A 19,769-nucleotide genomic window follows, 5' to 3' on the forward strand; every position below is an offset into this window, starting at 1 on the left:
GAAGAAGAGCCCTCCTTCCAGTCCATCTGCCTTGGTCCAGGCCTCAGAGAGAGAGAATAACTGCTGGACCTGATTCCCTCCCCCCCTCACCATTCCCATCTCCTTTTGTGTTGTGTCTTTTAGATTGTAAGCCTGCGGGCAGGGAACCGTCTATTATCCCCTCTGTTGTAAACCGCTCGGATTCCCAGTGATTGGGTGGTATATAAATAAAACCTATTATTATTATTATTATTATTATTATTATGCAGGAACTCTCAATCAAAGCATTCCCGACAGATGGCCATCCGGTCTCTGTTTAAAGACCTCCAAAGACAGAGACTCCCATCACACTCTGAGGAAGGAGTGTGTTCCACTGTCGAACAGCCCTTACTGTCAGGAGGTTCTTCCTAATGTTGAGGTGGAATCTCTTTTCCTGGAGCTTGCATCCATTGTTCTGGGTCCTAGTCTCTGGAGCAGCAGAAAACAAGCTTTCTCCCTCCTCAATATGCCATCCCTTCAAGTATTAAAACAGGGCTATCATATCACCTCTTAACCTTCTCTTCTCCAGGCTAAACATCCCCAGCTCCCTAAGTCATTCCTCTTGGTTTCCAGACCCTTCACCATTTTAGTCGCCCTCCTTTGGACACGCTCTAGATTCTCCACATCTTTTTAAAATTGTGGTGCCCAGAACCAGACACAGGTGGGGTCTGACCAAAGCAGAATAAATACAGTGGCACTATTACTTTCCTTGATCTAGACACTATACTTCTATTGATGCAGCCTAAAATTGCATTGGACTTGTTAGCTACCGCATCACACTGTTGACTCATGTTCAACTTATGGTCTACTTGGACTCGTAGATCCCTTTCACAGCCAGGTGTCCCCCATGCATTTCATTTTTCCGCCCTAAGTGCAGTATCTTACATTTCTCCGTGTTGAATTTCATTTTGTTAGCTTTGGCCCCGCTTTCTAGTCTATTCAGGTCATTTTGAATTTTGATCCTGTCCTCTGGGGTATTAAGTACTACTAATTTGGTGTCATCTGCAAATTTGATACGTATGCCCCCAATTTTTTCCTCCAAGTCATTGATAAAGATGTTGAATAGCACTGGGCCAGGACAGAGCCCTGTGGGACCCCACTGGTCACTTCTCTCCAGGATGAAAAGGAGCCATTGTTGACAAAGTATAATTAGAAAAAAGTCCAATTCACATTGCAACAACTTGGAAGTTGACTGATTTGAGTTGCAACATTTCAGAAGAGTTGCAGGCGAGAGGAATTATGATGAATAATAGCTTTCTGACAGAGAAGGCTAAATGCCTCACAAGACTGCAGTTCCCAGAATTCCCTAGCATTGAGCCAAGGCAGTTAAAGTGATGTCAAACTGCATTATTTCTGCAGTGTGTTTTGGACTTAAGCAGTTGACACATGATTCTGGCCAAAATATTTAGATGGGACTTGGGAGTGGAAGCCAGTTTTTTTCTTGGGTATGATTACAAGCTCCTTTTTTGGCTGTGAAGGAGTCTTTAACTTGAAGGCAGTAGAGCTTCCTCATACTTAATCTTTTGTATAAACAGATTTTTGTTGCCATACACAGAACAGTAAAAGTGATACACAAGCTCAGATTCTGAATTTGCTTCTTCATTGCTTCTACTAACTCCCCCTCAGCCTACACCCCCAACCCTATATTCCCCCAGCCCCACCAGAGCAGATTCTTAGAGGTGGGGTGCAGTGGGCTCCAAAAGGACAGAGGAGGTGGGAAAGCCCTATTTTGTGAACATGAACTCTGTTCTGTTCCCGGAAGGAAAGTTAGGATCCAAGCCAGATGCTATATATCTGCATTTTCTCACCGTTTCCTGCTGCAAGGATTAATAGCATCTCATTCATCATTCCCCTCTTACAGTAACTACATTGTTTTTTCTATATACAGAGCAGTTATTTACAGTGAAGTTATTAAGCATAGGCCTTAAGTTTCGTCCTTTCCGCATTTTGTTAAGTGAGAAAGAGCTTCACGTGTTTATTTTAGAGTGCAATATTTATTTATTTCATACTGACATATGAAATAATTCCAGCTGCTTTAAAAAAAAAATCCTACATTTTGACCAGCTCATGTTAGTAGTAGGGCTCATTCCCACTACCAAAAGCTTTGTATCCTAAGTCGATTTAAAAGGCCCCAGTTCCCACTGAAAATCGATTCAGATCCTCAACTGATTGATTCCTGTGGGGAAAAGCGGCGTAAATGCCAAAATTCCGGGGTATTTTGTTAGTGCTTCTTTTGCGGTTCTTTTTGTAAGAATTGACCCCACCTGCGTCCAACATGTGGGAATATCAGATTGGGATCGATTCTTTCAGAATGGCAGAGGGAGGTGTGTGTGTGTGTGTGTGTGTGTGTGTCATCCATCCCTGCAGATGTCACACACACCCCTGGTGCTGCCATTTTGGGTCCTTTTTAAGAAAATTAAAACTAATTGCAAAATCGATAGGCAAAGGTGAGTAGCTGCTAGGCTGTTCTACTGATTTTGCGATTACTTTTGGTTAGAAAAAAAAGGACCCCAAACCCCCATCCTCCTTCTCCTCTTCCTGGCTCCCTTGCTTCCTACCTTTCCTTCCCGCTGCTGCGCCACCACTTCTCCCGGGGCTGGCGGCACCTCCGGTGCTGCTGCTGGGCCTCCGCCACTTCCCTGCAGTCACATGGATTGCTGCAACTGGGATTGGGAAGTACTCTCAGTTTTCCCAGATTCTGTTCTGGGTTATATTTCAGAGGAAGAAACTTGCAGAACCACCTCTGAGTATTCCTTGCCTATGAAATTCATGGGGTCACCATAACTCAGCAGGTTACTTGAAGGCGTGTGCACACACAAACACAAAGATTGGATTATATTGTAACCCTTTGAATTTCTTTTTGACACAGAATGTATTCATTTTTAAAACATAATCCTAGTTTTTATAGACACCTATTACAAACACTTTGCCTAGTTTAGTAAACTAATTAAATCTGTGGAACTCTGAAATAACTGAATTCTTTACTTTTGATTTCGTCTTCTGATATTATTATTATTATTATTATTATTATTATGTGGGGCCTGTTTGTCTTATTTCAGCTTCGAACAGGAGGTCAGTAGAAATTTCTAGTCCTCCAAAATCCATTTCTGATGTAGACTTATCAAAAAAAAAAAGCGTAAAGAAGACTAAAGGTGGAATTAAGGTAGGAACCTGTTTCTCTAGTATAAAATACACAAGTTACTGGCACTGTTTTTTCCTAGGGCTCTAGATCACCTTTGCCCAATATGGTGCCATGCAGATGTCTTTGCTTACAATTCTCATCTAGCATATTTATTGGAACGATCATGGTACTGTAGTCCAGCATGTTTAGAGGACACCAGGTAGTGGGAGGCTGTTTTAAAATAAATCAAGATTTTATAGTAAAGAGCTCTGAATAGTGTTTGAAAATCTGAAAGTCTCTCTATGCTCTTATTGAAATATCAAGATATATTTTATTTTGGTTTTTTAGGGTGGACTTTATTCTTTATTCTCATCTTTTTCTGTTTCTTTCCTTTGTAATCATACTTTAGAAATCCAGCTTATAAAAGGATGAAGTTTATTTTGACAGGCCAGAACTCAACAGATCTGGGTAGAGATGGAATGGTTATTAGAAAAAAATAAAATGGAAAATAGACTGGCAATTATAATGAAACCTAAATGTATCAACATACATAAAGCAGTTTTGAAGATGGCATTGATAAACTAACACTGGAGTAAGATACAGTCTGCCCTTGCTTTACGCAAATACGTAAAGCAAATACCGCGCATTCTCAAGCCCCATTTAACTGAATGGAGCTGGTGCATGTGGCGGCGCAGCGGCGTGCGTGCACCATGGGCACATGCGCCATTAGTCACAAGCACTGTACTTGGTTTCACGTTTCATGCCACAGGTGACAGAATTACATTTCTTGATAAGTTATATTTAAGTACTGGCATTTCCCTTTGGAGTTTCTTTGGGTTTCTGTGAAAAAGTTCAAGTGTTATAAGCCAATGCCATTAACCCTTGTTTCATTTAACTATCGTCAAGCCAGTTTGTTCAGGTTCAGACATAATGCTAAACTGCAGCTTCTTAAAAGAAGTGAAATTTACCAGTGTCTTTGAAGCTGCACCTTTGAGGCAGCAGATGATTCATTAGACATACACCTCAGGGGTGTACAAAATGCCTCTTAAGAGTCATGTGGCTCCCCAGGTAAAAAAATATTTTTGTCCCTAAATGCCCCCCCTCTAGGGGCATGGAGGGCATTTTTAACACCTATCCTCACAAGGCTAATGTAAGCCCAGGAAAGGAGTTTTGAAACAGAAAGTAATTTATCAGTTACACTGTACAGTAGTCCCACAACATTTGCAGGGGTTAAGGGTGAAGGACCCTCGTGAATGTGGAAAAAACGCAAATAAAAAAACACTATTCTTTTTACCTGAGAGAACACCTCTCTAGGAATCTCCAGGTCCTCCAGTGCAATTTTATGGTCAACATATTCCAGAAATTGATCAAAGAATCATGCTGGAGGACTTATAAATGCCTAGAGAAGTGTTTTCTTTAGGTTCTTCAGCACAACTCTATGTTCAACACCTGGCACAGTTGTGCTGAAGGATCTAGAGATTTCTAGAGAGAACATATTAATCAAAACTGCAAATAATCAAATCTGCAAAAGTCAAAGCCACCAACATGGAGGGCCAACTGTACTTCCTATTGTTAAAACAGGTCTCTTTGGGGCATAAAAATGTGGCAAAATGCCCCCACACTTCCTGGAGGGCATACACAGGCAAAATTTGATATATATTTTTCTGGGGAATGTGGTGGGTGATGTATTCTGAGGAGTGGGCTAATGCATGTCCTAGACTTTCACATTTGTCTGTCTCTAAAATAACTATTAGTCATACACGCCTGCCCTTTAAGGTGCATATGCTCCCTGGCTCCCAATGGATTTTGGCAGTGCATCAACATTTGGGATCACACTTCCATTCCTTCCCTCTCTATTTTAGAGAAAACTTTTATCCACAACCAGGATGTGTGAATCTCCTCCTTGCATTCTGTCCCCATGTAATGCCTTACTTTACTGTGAGGAATGATACTTTTGGTAACTGAGAACCTTTCCCCCACCCAGCTCTGATTGCTGCCACATTTCATAGAAATAGAGTTGGAACTTGGACTGGATGGCCCTTGTGGTCTCTTCCAATTCTATGATTCACCAGGGTCATCCAGTCCAATTTCCTGCTATGCAGGAGCACATTAGCAAAGCACCCCTGACAGATGGCTTTCCAACCTCTGTTCAAACACCTTCAAAAGAAGGAGACTCCACCACAAAATCAATATCCAGTGTGTTCCACTGTCAAACAGCTCTTACTGTCAGGAAATTTTTCCTAATGTTGAGGTGGAATCACTTTTCCTGTAATTTGAACCCATTGCTCCAGGTCCTATTCCCTGGACCAGAAGAAAACAAACTTGCTCTATTCCGATCTAGGCCTTCTCTTCCTGAAGCTAAACATACTCAGCTCCCCAAGTCTCTCCTCATTGGGCATGGTTTCCAGACCCTTAACCATTTTGGTGGCCTTCCATTGGACATGCTCCAGCTTGCCCAGAACTGGACACAGTATTCCAGGTGAGGCCTGAGCAAAGTAGAATAGAGCAGCACTATTACTTTCCTTGATCTAGGCATTATACTTCTAGCTTAGAATCTCAGCAGCAGCAGTGTTTCTACAGGGGAGGGGATTACAGTCCACATCAAAATCTGCAGGGATGAAAATGGTCACTTGGCACCCCAACATTGCCTACTCCTGCTCTAAACCAAATGTAGCTATTGTAAATCGAAATGTTCAGTCAAATCCATGTGTGTTATAATATCGCTTGCTTGCTTGCAACAGGGAGATGCCACAGCACACCAATATATTAGATGCTTTGCCTACAAATAGTGCTAGAATAGTACTGTAGAGACATGAACTTTTAGCCATAATCCTTTTTGTTGTGTTTTTTAAAATCGTTATCCAGATTGAAGTCATGCATGAAGCAAGTCAGGGAGGTTCCAGCAGAATCTTAGTGATGAGCGAAAGTGAAGAAAATCTTTCCACCAGGAGAAGGTAAGACTTAAGCAAGAATACCATATGCTCCAGCTTTCCCTATTTCTCAGAGTCCTTTCTTGGTTTTGTAGAGCATGGCACTACTAACTTACAGTCATTATCTCCCAGTTGCTTTAAAAGAAAGAGAGAGAATTATCTGAGTTTCTAGAGATAACATTTCTCAAAATTCGCCTTCCTAGAGTCTCTAGAAGTTAAACTGGGGATGACAGAATGATGTATTATGTTACTTATGCACATGCAAGTATATGCATATAAATATTAAGCTGCCATTTGTCACAAAGCCATCCATTCCACAATGTGAATATGAGCAAAGGGGCAATTTGTTTATGGTAGTTCACAATTAAATGTGAAAATTGTCCGGTTTTCTACTAGTACATGAACCATTTCAATTATCCTTCAAAATTCACAACTCTCCAAATTTTGTGAGAGTTCTCCAAAAACTAAAACACATGTATTAAGTAAAAAGTGTACACAAAAATGTGTGTATTGGTTAAAACAATGTTAATAAATTATTATGTTGGGAAAATTGCAAGTAAACCAAGTGTTGCTTGTGTAGTAATCCAGACAGATGCATTATCGGCTCTACTGACATAAGCAATACTGTCTGTGATTCTTGGATTAATAGATTTTTCAGGTGTCAAATTATTTTAACATTCCACTTCTTTAAAGATTTCCAATATTTTCACTATTCCTTATGAAAGCAAATGCCAAAACATTTCTACCAAGCCTTACCCTCTGTAACAAAAATTGAACCAGAGCTCTCTGACAAAGAAGGCTAAATGTCTCACAAAACTACAGTTCCCAGAATTCCATAGCATTCAAGGCGGTGTCGAACTGCATTATTTCTGCAGATGCAACCCTGGAAGCAAGATGCTTGCTGGGTATTATTAATTTCATACACACACACACACACACACACACACACTCCCAGCTTTTCCCCAAAATTGAAACTCAGTGGCCAAGTACAACATAACTAAAGATATACAAAAGTTAACATTAAAATTGGTATAAATTAATCACAGTATTAAAACAGTTTAAAACCTACAGCTAAAAGTATTAAAAACATTTTTTTAAAGTTCATAAAAACAATATAGCATACTCTGAAGCTTGTTCTTTCAAAAGCCTAAGTTCTAAAAGCCTTTTGGAATATAACAGTATTTATCTGTCAATGAAAAGATATGAAAAGGAGGACATTCCGGCATCTTGGGAAGGTAGGTCCAAAACACACTGCAGAAATATTCCAGTTTGGGACTGTTTTAACTGCGCTGGCTCAATGCTAAGGAATTCTAGGGACTGTAGTTTTGTGAGACATTTAGCCTTCTGTATCAGAGAGCTCTGGTGCCACAATAAACTACAATTCCCAGGATTCCCTAGCACTGAGCAAGGGCAGTTAGAGCAGTCTCAAATTGGATTATTTCTGCAGTGTGATTTGGACCGAAGTTCCAGATTTTAGGGTCAGCCAGGCCTCTGAAGAACTGGAAAAAGATACTCCCCTGAAGATCTCAGGGCCTGAGCAGGCTCATATGGGGAGGCAGGGTCTGGGGAATGTATCTGGAATCAGCTAAAGGCAATGTTCAAGGTAGGTTCTACTGATAATTATAACATGGAGTGAGGGGCCACCATACAAGTATTCATATATATGTCTTATGGAAAGGTACCCAAACAAAATCCACTTACCAGTGTGTTTTACTATTAGGGAAGAAGAATGCTTGTGGGATTACTTGCCTCAGGTTCCAATTTAAATTGGTTGATCTTGAGTACAGTGCTAACAGCTTATTTTCTTTACTGGACATGGGTCTGCAGTTGACAACCCTAAAGCACGGACATTCAAGCAACAATGGCTGTATCCACACTGCAGAAATAATCCAGTTTGACACTGCTTTAATGACCATGGCTCCATGCAGTGGAATTCTGGGAGTTGGTAGCTTTGTAAGGCATTTCATCTTCTTCTCTTTGAGAATTCCATAGCATTGAGCCATGGTGGTTAAAGTGATGTTAAACTGGATTATTTCTGCAGTGGGGACAGCTGAAATAATGTGGCAGGCCAAAATGGTGGCGTGCCACAGACTTAAATTTTCTAGGTTTAAACACTTTGGCATCATGTGGTGGAAGCAAGGGCTGCCCACAGAAAATAACAGATCCATTATAATTGGGTTTAATTCTATAGGAAGTTCAGTGCCATTTTTTTAAAAAATAGTTTTGCTGTTTGCTTTGTCTAGCTGTTTATACATGTAGAGGTGTTTATTTAACCTATGGGAATGCCCAAATACAGTTATGGTTAACAAAACATTGGCAGATAGAAGCACATTATTTTTTCACCCAGCTTCTGCACTAGTTTTAATGGTGAAACCTGGGCTTCCAAGCTCAGTGTTGTGTTCATGAATACTCCCCATAACTCCACTTTTAGCAAAAAGATGACCAAGGTGACAATATGTAATTGGGACTAAAACAGGAGTGGGAAATATGCAGCCCTCCACATTTTTGTGTTGCAAATCCCAGCAGCCCTAACCAGCTTGGCCAATGGTGATGGATTCTGGAAGCTACAGTTCAACATCTGGAGGGCCATGCACCCCTTACTAGAAAATAAGCAGATATGGAACACATACAGGCCCTCACTCATTTTTCATTGTCTTTTACATCAATCCACTAAGGTCTAGTCTTGGAATAGATAGTCCTGCTTCTGTCCACCTGCCAACGGATAACCAAAACAATACTTTGCTCTCAGAAAAGTAAATTTTCTCATGTTACAATTTTTTCTCCTTCCATCATTGTCACTACATTTACAACATGGCTTTAAAGGGAATTGCATTATCCTTCCTCACCTTTTCCCTGTCATAGAGAAAATACTGCTCCCCTTGTTATTGTTATTATTGTCAAGTAATTCAAGAGCTTGTCGAGTAAATGCAGAAGAGAGCTTTTAAGACTTGTAAGCTTGAGATCATTTTGTTTTTAAATGAAAGCTGTCTTCAATCATGACAGAAAAAGCAATTGTATTTGATGGTATTGTTAATATACCTTAAAGAAATAAGTATTCTGTGGAGAATTTTTTAAATGATTTTATTGAATCTGTGGAGAATTTTTTAAAGATATCAAATGATGTGAAAATCAGTGCACAACCCATTTACAAAATACACAAAATTGTTTATTGAAAACAGGTCTTGTACAAAACATGTGGTAACAGCACAAGAGTTGAGAATAAATAATTGTTACTCTTTTGTAAAAAAAAAATCATATCAAATAGCTGCAAACCAAACAGGTAAAAACTAATGTAAGAAATAAACACTTTTGTATAACAGTGTCAAAACTGGTACCTGAAGTGACCATTCAGGCTGATGCACTTTTACTAGTAAGAAGAAATGGTTTAACAGCCCTGCATCTGGAACACTGGCAATCCAAGCAATTTCCAGTTTTAAAAAAGACAAGACAGTGTTCTGTGCCCCAAAGACTAAGAAATTATCTAGCTCTCCTTTTTTTGGAAAAGAAGTGCCTTCACAATTTCTTTAAATTGTCCCCTTGTTCTAAAGTAGTAGACATCTATGTAACTGTCCCTTTAAAACTAGCTAATAAATACTTTTTTAAAACACAACAGACCTGCTGTAAAACACAAACACATACAGCCAATTTCAAGAGGTCAACACAAGTTATAGGTACAGCTTATTCCTGACATTTTGCAAAATGCTTAAGGAATTCATCTGACCGATGCACACAAATGATTTACCTGTTTGCATCATCCAAGACTGTCAAGATCCGAATTCACTGGCTATTGGAGTTCCTACAGCATTGTGATATTACTTTGAAAATGGTTACACAGCAGGGTTGGGAATCAGGGGATCTGAGATTTTGTTGGGACATCACATCCCAGCCTTCTTGATCACTGGCTATTCTGGTTAGAGCTGCTGGGCATTGTAATCCCAACAACTTTTGGAGTGGCAGACATTGCCCCTACCTGGGTTAGAAAAACAGGGAAATCCTACCACCAGTAAAATCTAAGTATAGCTTATCCTACATTCTGTATTACTCCAGTTTAAAAAGGTAATCCAGCAGTCCTCTCCCCTATCGGCCAAATTATGGCAAAAAGGTATGCTTATACAGTAATACGTATTACAAAACATGGTATGACCCAGCCCACACACATTACTCCATTCCACTTTAAGAGGGAGAAGAGGAAAATATAGCTGTTTAATACACATTGTTAAGATGAATAGAGGTAGAGGTCTTTTCTTTTGCAAGACTGTAAGTTATAATTCAAACTTTGCTTGAGGGAAGAATGTTTTTATTTGCATATATGGAATTGGCACAGATGTACCTTTCAGATGTTTCTGAACTTTAAAAGAACATTCTTTTGGGCTGTGTAATTCTAGTTTTCAGATTATAACTTTCTAAATTGGGAGTTCTGTGCATTGTTATATTTGAACAAGGTACATAAACCAATTATGATCCTCTGAAATTTTTATTCAGTATGAGTTCTATTTAAAAATGTCTCCTGCTTCTCAAGTTTAACATGAATGGATGGGGAGGTAAATATATTTGCAGTGAAAGCCATCTTGGAGAGGGGAGCTGTGTATAATCAATTGTGCTCTCTATTCAAACATAAACTGAAGCATTTGGGCCTATTTTCGAAACCCACACACCAGATTTGATGATTTTTAAATTTACCATAGTATAAACACCAGTGGGCTATTGTCTAAGGAAAATCAAAGAATGCCTTGTCCCACCAGTGGCAGTGAATCTGTACCCAACTTGGTAACTTGAATTTTACAACACACTGCAAGATAAGAAATATATTCTGCCCACAAAGTCATTATCTATTGAGTGAACCATTTGTATTAAGGATTAATCCAAACAAGTGCTTAAAGCCAACACTAGCACCAGGGTTTCTCAAGCTGTTTTTGAGTGATCAGTATAACACAGTGGTAAAAAGTATAACCATGCAGTAAGACATTGGATCAAAATGTTTTTGTGCTTGGGAATGGCATTGGTAGGGAGAGGAGGGGAAAATGCTGCTTAATCCATACGTGGAAGAATTTATTTGACCTGCCTACTGTATCCATCTACATACTCATCAATTAATCTGTTTTCCAAAATTCAATTTAATTTTATAGTTACATAGTTCACATTTAGAACTGTAAACATTTTATCTATCTAGCCAATTCTTAAAATCAGTGCATACTATAATAAATGGAAATTGAGTGTTCATTACAGCTGTCAGGAAACTCTGGTGAAAATCATGTGGTACATAATCTTTCACATTTTAAGTTTTTATATAACATTTCATGCTTACTTCTATATGTGTCTTTGTGGAAACAGCTGGGATTTATTTGTTTTGGCTCAGTAAGTCTTTTTTTTTTAATCTTCAAGTATTAGGTCAATGCAGCTAAACAGGGATAGGTATCCTGATAGTATAATCTGCAAAGAAGCATAATGTTAACTATTCTGCAGTATATTGTTCCCCAAATACCAGATGAAATATTTTTCACTTTTGGATCTGTAGCCTGCTTCCAAAGATAGTGAAGGTCTTCTACATGTCCATGAGAGGTCATCATTCTGTTGTAAATACAAGGGTGATAGGGAGCTTTACCTTCCCCAGAAAAAAATAGATGGTACTGTGGTACAATTCCCATTTTGTTGGCACAGAGTCCCATAAAAACATCATCTATATATAAGCTTGAGTTAAGAGTCAGAGAGGCTGCATATACTTTAGCTGCTACATCACTCGATATTACATATGCAGCTCCAGCTGTATAATCAGGATAAGCAAGCCATGGATACATGTCATATGGGACATAATATTTGCTCTTCTTGTCTCTTACGGGAGGTGATCCACGATGGACACGCCCAATCCAAAGATTCTGAACACCCATTTGTGCTAAATTTTGGAGGTAAGCAACAAGGTTTGGCATGTGGATAAAAATATCATCATCTGCTGACATAACAAACTTGGCATGAGGGCAAAACTTATTTACCCAACTGAACTGCAAGAGTAATTTATGAGTAAGATTGTAAAAAGTATCCAAGAAGTCTTGCTGAATGAGATCACCATACATTTTGTCTTCTGTCTGGAGCCTTCTTTGAATTTGGTCTCTCAGGGTGAGGTTGCTTGGCTGCCCTAATACAAAGAGGGTCTTTATGCTGGTTTTAAGATAGTAATGGACATACTGTTCATTGCCCCATGTCTGTCGAATTGCATCTCTCCGGTGGTAATTTTCAGGTGCAGTCTTCACAAACAGCAAAAGGAGAACATCCTGCTGTTGACATTTCTCTTTGTGGTTGATCAAGTACTGATAGCCTGCTATTCTGTCCAGGTTATCCCTGCAAACAGATAGGCTTTCATTCACAAAACTGTAGCTATTTATGAAGTATCTATAGGAATAAGATTTCATGTGGCTTACAATACTACTGTCATCAAGTGGTCCCCAAAAAATCATAAGACAAAGTAGAAAGCAAGTGGCAAATAGTTGCAGAAATTGGCATTTTCTAACTCTTCTCGGATTAACATACATTCTGATGCACTCTCTTTCGTCTGGTTCCAGTTAAGCGTTTGTATTTTTTCAACGGAGTTCTTGTGAGAGAGTTTACAATTGCTCCTTCAGGGAAAGTGTTCATTGTAGAGGCATCCTACTTTTGGACAGTAGCTTTAATTTAACACTCATACACAGACCTTTACAAGTCATATTGCTTCCCAAGCTGTTTTGCTAATGCAGATGGTGTGTAGCAAATTCTTGACATATCATCTGCTCCTTCCTCTGGTGCATCTTCAACAGATCTAAATACCTCCTCAAGCCAGAGTTTGTTATAGCTTCAGAAGACAGACAGAAGACAGTGATCTACAAAATACAGTTAAGGAAACATGTTAGCATTTTATTCGCTCTTTATTATAGGTTCTAAAATGGTTTGGCAACTGTTTTGATCAAAAGGGCTGATTCTTCCCCCCCCCCCCTCCCCAGTAGCAATCCAGGAGACCAGTAATGGTTGAAAAAAATCTCTGCACTATCTCCCAGTCTCATCATTCTCACCCATTTCCAGTTTATTTTTACGAACAGCATCCATTTCCAGTTATTCTTTACAGACAGTGGCCAAGAGTTCCATGCATAAACTTTTTCATGTTGTCTTACTGGACAGTGAGTAGCATTATGAAGGGAACTGTAATGTTCTCTCTGTGTGGACTCTCCGCTTGCCCTATTTGCCTATCCAGTAAGGAGTATGAGTAGGGAAGCAAGAATTCCTATGTTATATGAATGATATTTATAAAGGAGAAGAGATATATAATTACTTCATATTTTTAAAAGACTAATCTTAAATCTAGTTTGTATGAAATAGAAGCCATATCTTACTACTTCTCCATGGTTGGATCCTATGCCATCCCAGCAATGTTTTCAATAATGACTATATTGGTTGTGCAAATAACAAGATTAATTTTCCATGCAGGACTAGCACTCAGGAAAGGCTTTTACTGACATCAATTTGCTGCAATAACCTGTTAAAAATACAAGAAAAGTCCTGCTAGATTAGATCAAAATCCTATCTAGGCCAGCATTTTGTTTCCACAGCATCAAACCAGCTGCTGTGGGAAGCCTACATGCTCTTCTCATATTCTTTGGTAATTAGTATTCAACAGTATAATGCCTCTGATACTAAAACTACTTTTTTAGCCATCCTGCCTTTCATAGGACTATCCCATAATAAGTAATAATCAATATAACCAGTAATCATTACATTACAGAGTGTTTAGACTATTCAGACAATTTTCTCACAAAAGCTTCCAGCAGTTCTGTAAAGCAAGTCAGTATTATCCCAATGTTGTGGACTGGAGAACTGAAGTTAGGATAGCACTTATGGAATTCACAGTTCAGGTCAGAATTACACTGATCTTGAAAACCGTAATCTGCAAACAGCACTGAAATGGCTATGCAAATCCAATACTATGCAAGTATATGCATGCATGTGTGCATTTGGTTGAATGTTTCCACCAATAATTGCTTTTCCTCTGCAACCTTTCAGCTGCATTACCCAGAGCAATGTTGCAGACAGACAGGTGTTGGCTAAATACCAGGGGAAAGCAATGGGCTATGTGTGTAAGAGACAATGAAGTACCGTATACATATTTCTGCCTACCACATGAAATCCTGCTACTTTGTAAATACCTAGATTCTTTTGCCACTTAAGTTGCAAGTCAGAAAAATATCAAAGCACACCCCATTTCTACTTAAAGCTGCATCAATGGACAACTGAAATCTCCAGGTATAGTGATGGGACAGCAGGAGGCAGCAGCCTAATATAGGCAGGGGAGGGGGGGAGCATACAGGTCTATCCTCCTCAACCCGTCATTGCTGTCCAAACTCATACAAATGCTGGAGCGTGGCTGTCTTATTTGCTCAGAGACCTCTCTCAACAGTGAACATTGGAAGAAGGCAACTAGGCAAAATATCCAGTTAGCAAAAAGCAAACATTGCCATCACAGAAGGTTAGGAATGATTTCTGCTGTCACCACCATCCCAAACCTCTGCCATCTGAATCCAATCAAAAATCCATCAAACAGTGATACCTGTATTGGCAAACCAAAATGCACAATATACATGTTGAAAGCTTTCGAAACTTCACTGGCTTCTTCATTAGGCAAGGGGTTAAAAAGCATGTGGGGGGTGGGGAGGTTAAAAAAATTCAAGCTATTAGTCATAGGCCTGCATTTTGCTGCTTCTGTTCTCAGTTCAGATGATATGGAGTTATTACTTGCAGGCTTGCACCTCTATTTTCCGGTGATGTGGCTGCTGGGAGATTCTCAAAATCCAAGAAATTTAACATCCATCTGCAACACACTAAAAAAAAGATATTTCTTTTGCAATTTTTTGCAGGCCTATGACTAACATCTTCAATTTCCCCCCCTTCATGGTTTTTAACACATTGCCTGATAAAGAAGCCAGTGGAGCTTCGAAAGCTTGCAAGAGATGTCTTGTGCATTTTGGTTGGCCAATAAAGGTATCATTGCTTGGTAGATTTTTGATTGGATTTGCTATATGGCCAACACGGCTACCCCTGGATGGTATCTGCTACGTGAGGCAGTCAATTCAATCTGTGTAATGGCATGGTCAGCCCTGTGACTTGGCAGGTCTTTAACCACTGCCCTACTTCAGGTCTTTCTATATCTCCAGTCTCTTTGTTCTCATAGGATGAGGGGAGCACTGCCCACCTACTGCACACTCTTCATTATCACACCTGTTGAAATGCAGCATTGCTTCCTTTCTGCCTTCTTCCTACAGTGCTACTTTAATGACTAATAAAGAAACTAGGAGAACATTATGAGTAAGCATTCCCTTAGTTTCACTGTCAGTCACACAGGCAGAGAAGAAGGCCGCTCTCTCCAACTCATGTATTGCCTCTGTGACTGACAGTGAAACTAAGGGAATGCTTACTCATAATGTTCTCCTAGTTTCTTTATTCCAGCTGGAGATGAGACCATCTGATTCCCAATGTGCTCTTTCCTCCTCATTTTTATCTTAAATTTGGGGGCGATTAAGCCAAATTATCCTTTGTGGAGAGGACTTTGTGGACCAAGTATTTTATGGTGTGCACTTCTTCAGTGGGATAAGTGTTTTGACACAAAGAACGATTTTTTTGGTTGAGTGTGTGTCTGTTTGTCTTAGGAGGAGAAGGAGCCCCAGATAAATTGATGTTATAGTATGTGGACAAGTGCTAGTTGAGTAGCTAGAATGGAGTGGGACAGATAGCTTACTGCTGCTGGAAATCAATCAAGTTGGAGCTTTTCCTTTAGCAACTTTGCTGAGTCAGGATTTCCCAGAGAGAGGGATTTTTGCTTTACTTACAGCCTAGGACAGGGGTAGGCAACCTTTTTGAGCCGGGGGCCGGGTTGCTGTCCCTCAGACAACTGGGGGGCCGAAGCCAAAAAATAAATAATTAAATAATTTTTTTAAAAAAATTAAATATATAAATAAACCAGGACAAATGTAGGACAAAATTTTCAAATGGAAGACACTTTTTTTTAAAAAAAAATGGAGGACATGCAGAAAAATCTGCTGATTTTTTAAAAAATGTTAATATAAATGCATGTTTCTGAGGCTTCTATAGACAATTGCCCCCCAAAGCCCCCGGTGGCAATCGGTGGCAGGACCGGGCTGGGGCCGGTCCCAAGGCCTTGCTGGGCCGCATCCGGCCCGCGGGCCGCAGGTTGCCTACCCCTGGCCTAGGAGAAACACTCCACCACCACCTAGGACTCTTTCTAGAGCAAAACTTAAAAAACAACAACACAACAACCAAAATTCACTTCAGGCTTACAAAAACAAAACCCATAAATACTCTCCAGGCTTACAAACATGCTCCTGGAAGAAGTGTCTAACCCTCAACTCCCTTGAGATCTCGCTGGCCTGAGAGCAGGATGTGGACAGTTTGTTGGACTCTTGTCTGGTGAAACTTACTGTGGCTTTTTCAAGATTCTAACAACCAGGAGCGCACATGTTCCCTAACATCTCGGCTTATATGGTTGCAAATGAATCCATATTCTGTGTGTTTCTCTCATTGTCTCCAACATTGTCTCCATGTTGAGGACTGGGCAACTTGGTACTTCAGATGTTATAGGACTGCAATTTCCATTATCCCTCACAATCATTATGGGAGTTGTGGTCCAACATTTGGAGATGCCGCATCCAACCTTAGTTATATTAAATTTAAGGGACAAACACATATTTTTCCACAGCTCCATTCTTAAAGTAGCAGAAGTACTTAAATTCCTAGTCAGAAGATATTTTAAAGGCCTTGTTTTTGAGAACGGGCCTAGTTATATTTGCCCCATTGTTCCTTTAATTACAACCATGTTCTGTACACACTTTTGCCTCAGAAGGAAGCTTTTAACACTAACTGAATGTGTGTGTAAGCACACAATAGTGATCATAAATTAACAGAAACGCACTGTACACAAATTGCCACGTCCATCTGCAGAATATGCGCTATATTTTCAGTTTGAAGCACTCCAATCCTACGCTTCACATGAGAGGCCAACTGCCTCCTCCCTTTGGGGGTATCAGCACTACTGAATAAATACTCCCACATTTAAGGAAGTTTGGCTTCTAATTATTGCTTTTCAATATGAGGGTAGCCATTTGCTCTCACAGGCGATAGTTTTCACAAAATTTCAAGGTTCTCTTTGTAGAAATAATCCGGTTTGACACCACTTTTAATTATCATTGCTCAATACTATGGGAGTCTGGGAAGTGTCATTTGTTGTGGCATCACAACAAAACTGCAATTCCCAGAACTGTATTTTCTTCACACTTACGAAGCGTGCCACAACTTTTGAGTTCTGGTGCCACAATAAACTACAACTCCCAGAATTGTTTTTTCTTCACACTTATGAAGTGTGCCACAATGAGCTCTGGTGCCACAATAAACTACAATTTCCAGAACCGTATTTTCTTCACAATTGCGAATTGTGCCACAACAAAGTACAATTCCCAGAATTACCCAGCACTGATCTGTGGCAGTTAAAAGTAGCATCAAACAGGATTATTTCTGCAGTGCGGATGCATTAGTAGGATCAGGTTCTGTCCTGTGTGAAGGCCATTAATACTGGAGTGTGTAAATAGAAATTCATGTGAAGACAGCCTAAGAGAGGAGCTATGTCTTTGGGAAATAAGTTCAGTATGAATAAGTGCTTGACTGAAATCCTTACACAGGAGCCACAAGTGAGAATAAAATCTTCCTTCAGCATTATGGTACTGAGTGGGGGAGAAGAGAGGTGTGAAGACAGTCTTTGTAACTGAAAAGTCTGTGTGAGGCAAGAAGCACAAAGGACTTGCCTTTTTACCTCAGGCAACTTAACTGAGGGCAAGAAACCTTCTGTAGTTTAGATGCAACACTATAAAATTGGGATGAACCTTTTAAGTTAACACTTGACATGGCTACCACACAATGGTCACTAAGCCCCCTACTGACTATGGTCTGAAACACACTGCAGAAATAATCCAGTTTGGGACCATTTTAACTGCCCTGGCTCAGTGCTAGGGAATTCTGGGAACTGTAGTTTTGTGAGACATTTAGCCTTCTCTGTCAGAGAGCTCTGGTACCGCAATAAATTACCATTTCCCAGGATTCCCTAGTTTTGAGCCAGGGCAGTTAAAAGGGTCTCAAACTGGATGTTTTCTGCAGTGTGTTTGGGACCACAGTCATGGGAGAAGCACAGAAGAGGCATTTGAAATCACATCATTTACACCCTTCTCTTCAAACACACTATTTGTTATGAAAACAGAACATTTGAAGCCACCAAACCACTTGATTTTAATTACAAGCAAGACAGCATTTCCTTCACCCATCCTTCAAAAGACACACAAAACCCTGGCCTATATAACTAGCTAGTGTTTTTGTGCGTATGTAATCTCATTGTGTTATCTTTCTTGTGGTTTCGTGCTGACCATGCTATCAGATCTCACGCCCAAAATTATTGAGCAATTCTTCCCCCCAGAAACCTTGATCTTTATGACATATATCTTGTTCTCTGCACTCCATTTTAAGCTGCTTTTTGGGTTTGTGTTAGTCCCAAAGACCTCGACAACCAACGGATTGGGAAACGTGATCAGACATGCAAGCTCTTTGAAGATACTTTGACCAAAGCAGAGCTTTGACCAAAGCAGAGCATTTTTCAAGATCATAAACAAAACAAAAAACAAAGTTCCCCCTTCAAAATAAACAAACAAAATAAACATGGTCACACACACAGAGAGAAAGCATATACATCACTTGGGGCATAACTAAATCTGGTCAGTGAAATCAAAAATGGAAGACCAAAAAGGAGCAGCTCCTGGTTAGTACTTGGATGGGAAACCGCCAATGAATGAATATCTGTAGGTTATATTTCAGATGAAGGAACTGCCAAAACTACCTCTGAGTAGTCAGTCCTTGCCTAAGAAAACCCTATGAAATTCATGGGGTCGCCATACTGTTGACAAGTGACTTGAAGGCACATAGACACATACTGCATGATTAAATCCTACCAAACATTTCAAAATATTGCCATCATTCAAAGAGCTATTCTTTGGAGGCGGGATATAAATAAAAATATTATTATTATTATTATTATTATTATTATTATTATTATTATTTGCACTTCTCTATTAGGGAGTGTGTGTGTGTGTGTGTGTGTGTGTGTGTGTGTAATGGGGAGGTACTCAACACTCAAATCAGAGGATTAGATTTTTAATTTTAAAGGGTGGAAGTAAAGGAACAGGGAACACCCATAATATTCATTACAGCGACACATAACTTGAATAACATTTTGCATCAGCTCCTCTATACCTAGAATGGCAGTAATGGGTAGAAAGGTGACTATTGTATCTCAAGGTACCCTTATTAATACTGTTGGAAGCAGGAAAATGGGTGTAGTTGGGTTTTTGGTTTGAACAGACTAGGCACCAGCTCCTGTATGATCTTGAAAACTAACCAGGGTCAAGCCCTGGTTAGTACTGTACTTAGATGGGAGAGCACCAACAAATACCGAATGCTGTAGGCTATATGGTGGGAGGAAGGAACTGGCAAAACCGCCTCTTGAGTCTTCCTTGCCTAAGAAGACCCTATGAAATTCATGGGGTTGCTATAAGTCAATGGGTAACTTGAAGGCACATATAGAGAGATCGGTGGAAGAGCTGAAACATTGCTCAACTGCAACCCTTGCTCCT

The 19,769-nt window shown here is 39.8% G+C and overlaps 2 protein-coding genes across 16 annotated transcripts in view; one reads left to right on the forward strand and one right to left on the reverse strand.

The window, feature by feature from the left end:
• The window catches only part of LOC149317967 (guanine nucleotide exchange factor DBS-like), a 292,013-nt gene that overhangs the window by 122,290 nt on the left and 149,954 nt on the right, over positions 1-19,769 (forward strand). For all 8 annotated transcript variants that reach the window (XM_089508735.1, XM_089508734.1, XM_089508737.1 and 5 more), the window contains exons 14-15: positions 3,078-3,181; positions 6,005-6,093. In XM_089508735.1, coding sequence (XP_089364861.1) covers positions 3,078-3,181; positions 6,005-6,093 — 193 coding nt within the window. The remainder of the gene's footprint in view (positions 1-3,077; positions 3,182-6,004; positions 6,094-19,769) is intronic.
• LOC149317968 (lactosylceramide 1,3-N-acetyl-beta-D-glucosaminyltransferase-like) lies at positions 9,225-18,831 on the reverse strand. Of its 8 annotated transcripts, none has more exons than XM_089508746.1 (4): positions 18,813-18,831; positions 13,425-13,567; positions 13,107-13,277; positions 9,225-12,917 (listed from the first exon to the last, which is right to left on the reverse strand). In XM_089508746.1, exon 4 carries the CDS (start codon positions 12,591-12,593, stop codon positions 11,454-11,456), a length of 1,140 nt encoding a protein of 379 aa, XP_089364872.1. In that variant the 5' UTR covers positions 12,594-12,917; positions 13,107-13,277; positions 13,425-13,567; positions 18,813-18,831; the 3' UTR covers positions 9,225-11,453. The 8 variants fall into 8 exon arrangements, with proteins under 8 accessions (XP_089364872.1, XP_089364870.1, XP_089364876.1 ...); XM_089508744.1 differs by lacking the exon at positions 18,813-18,831 and adding an exon at positions 16,521-16,543; XM_089508750.1 differs by lacking the exons at positions 13,107-13,277; positions 18,813-18,831 and adding an exon at positions 16,521-16,543.

Source organism: Sceloporus occidentalis, unplaced genomic scaffold (genome assembly GCF_023333645.1).
Source record: "Sceloporus occidentalis isolate IW3139 unplaced genomic scaffold, rSceOcc1.0.p SCAF_2, whole genome shotgun sequence".
NCBI classification, from domain to species: Eukaryota; Metazoa; Chordata; class Lepidosauria; order Squamata; family Phrynosomatidae; genus Sceloporus; species Sceloporus occidentalis.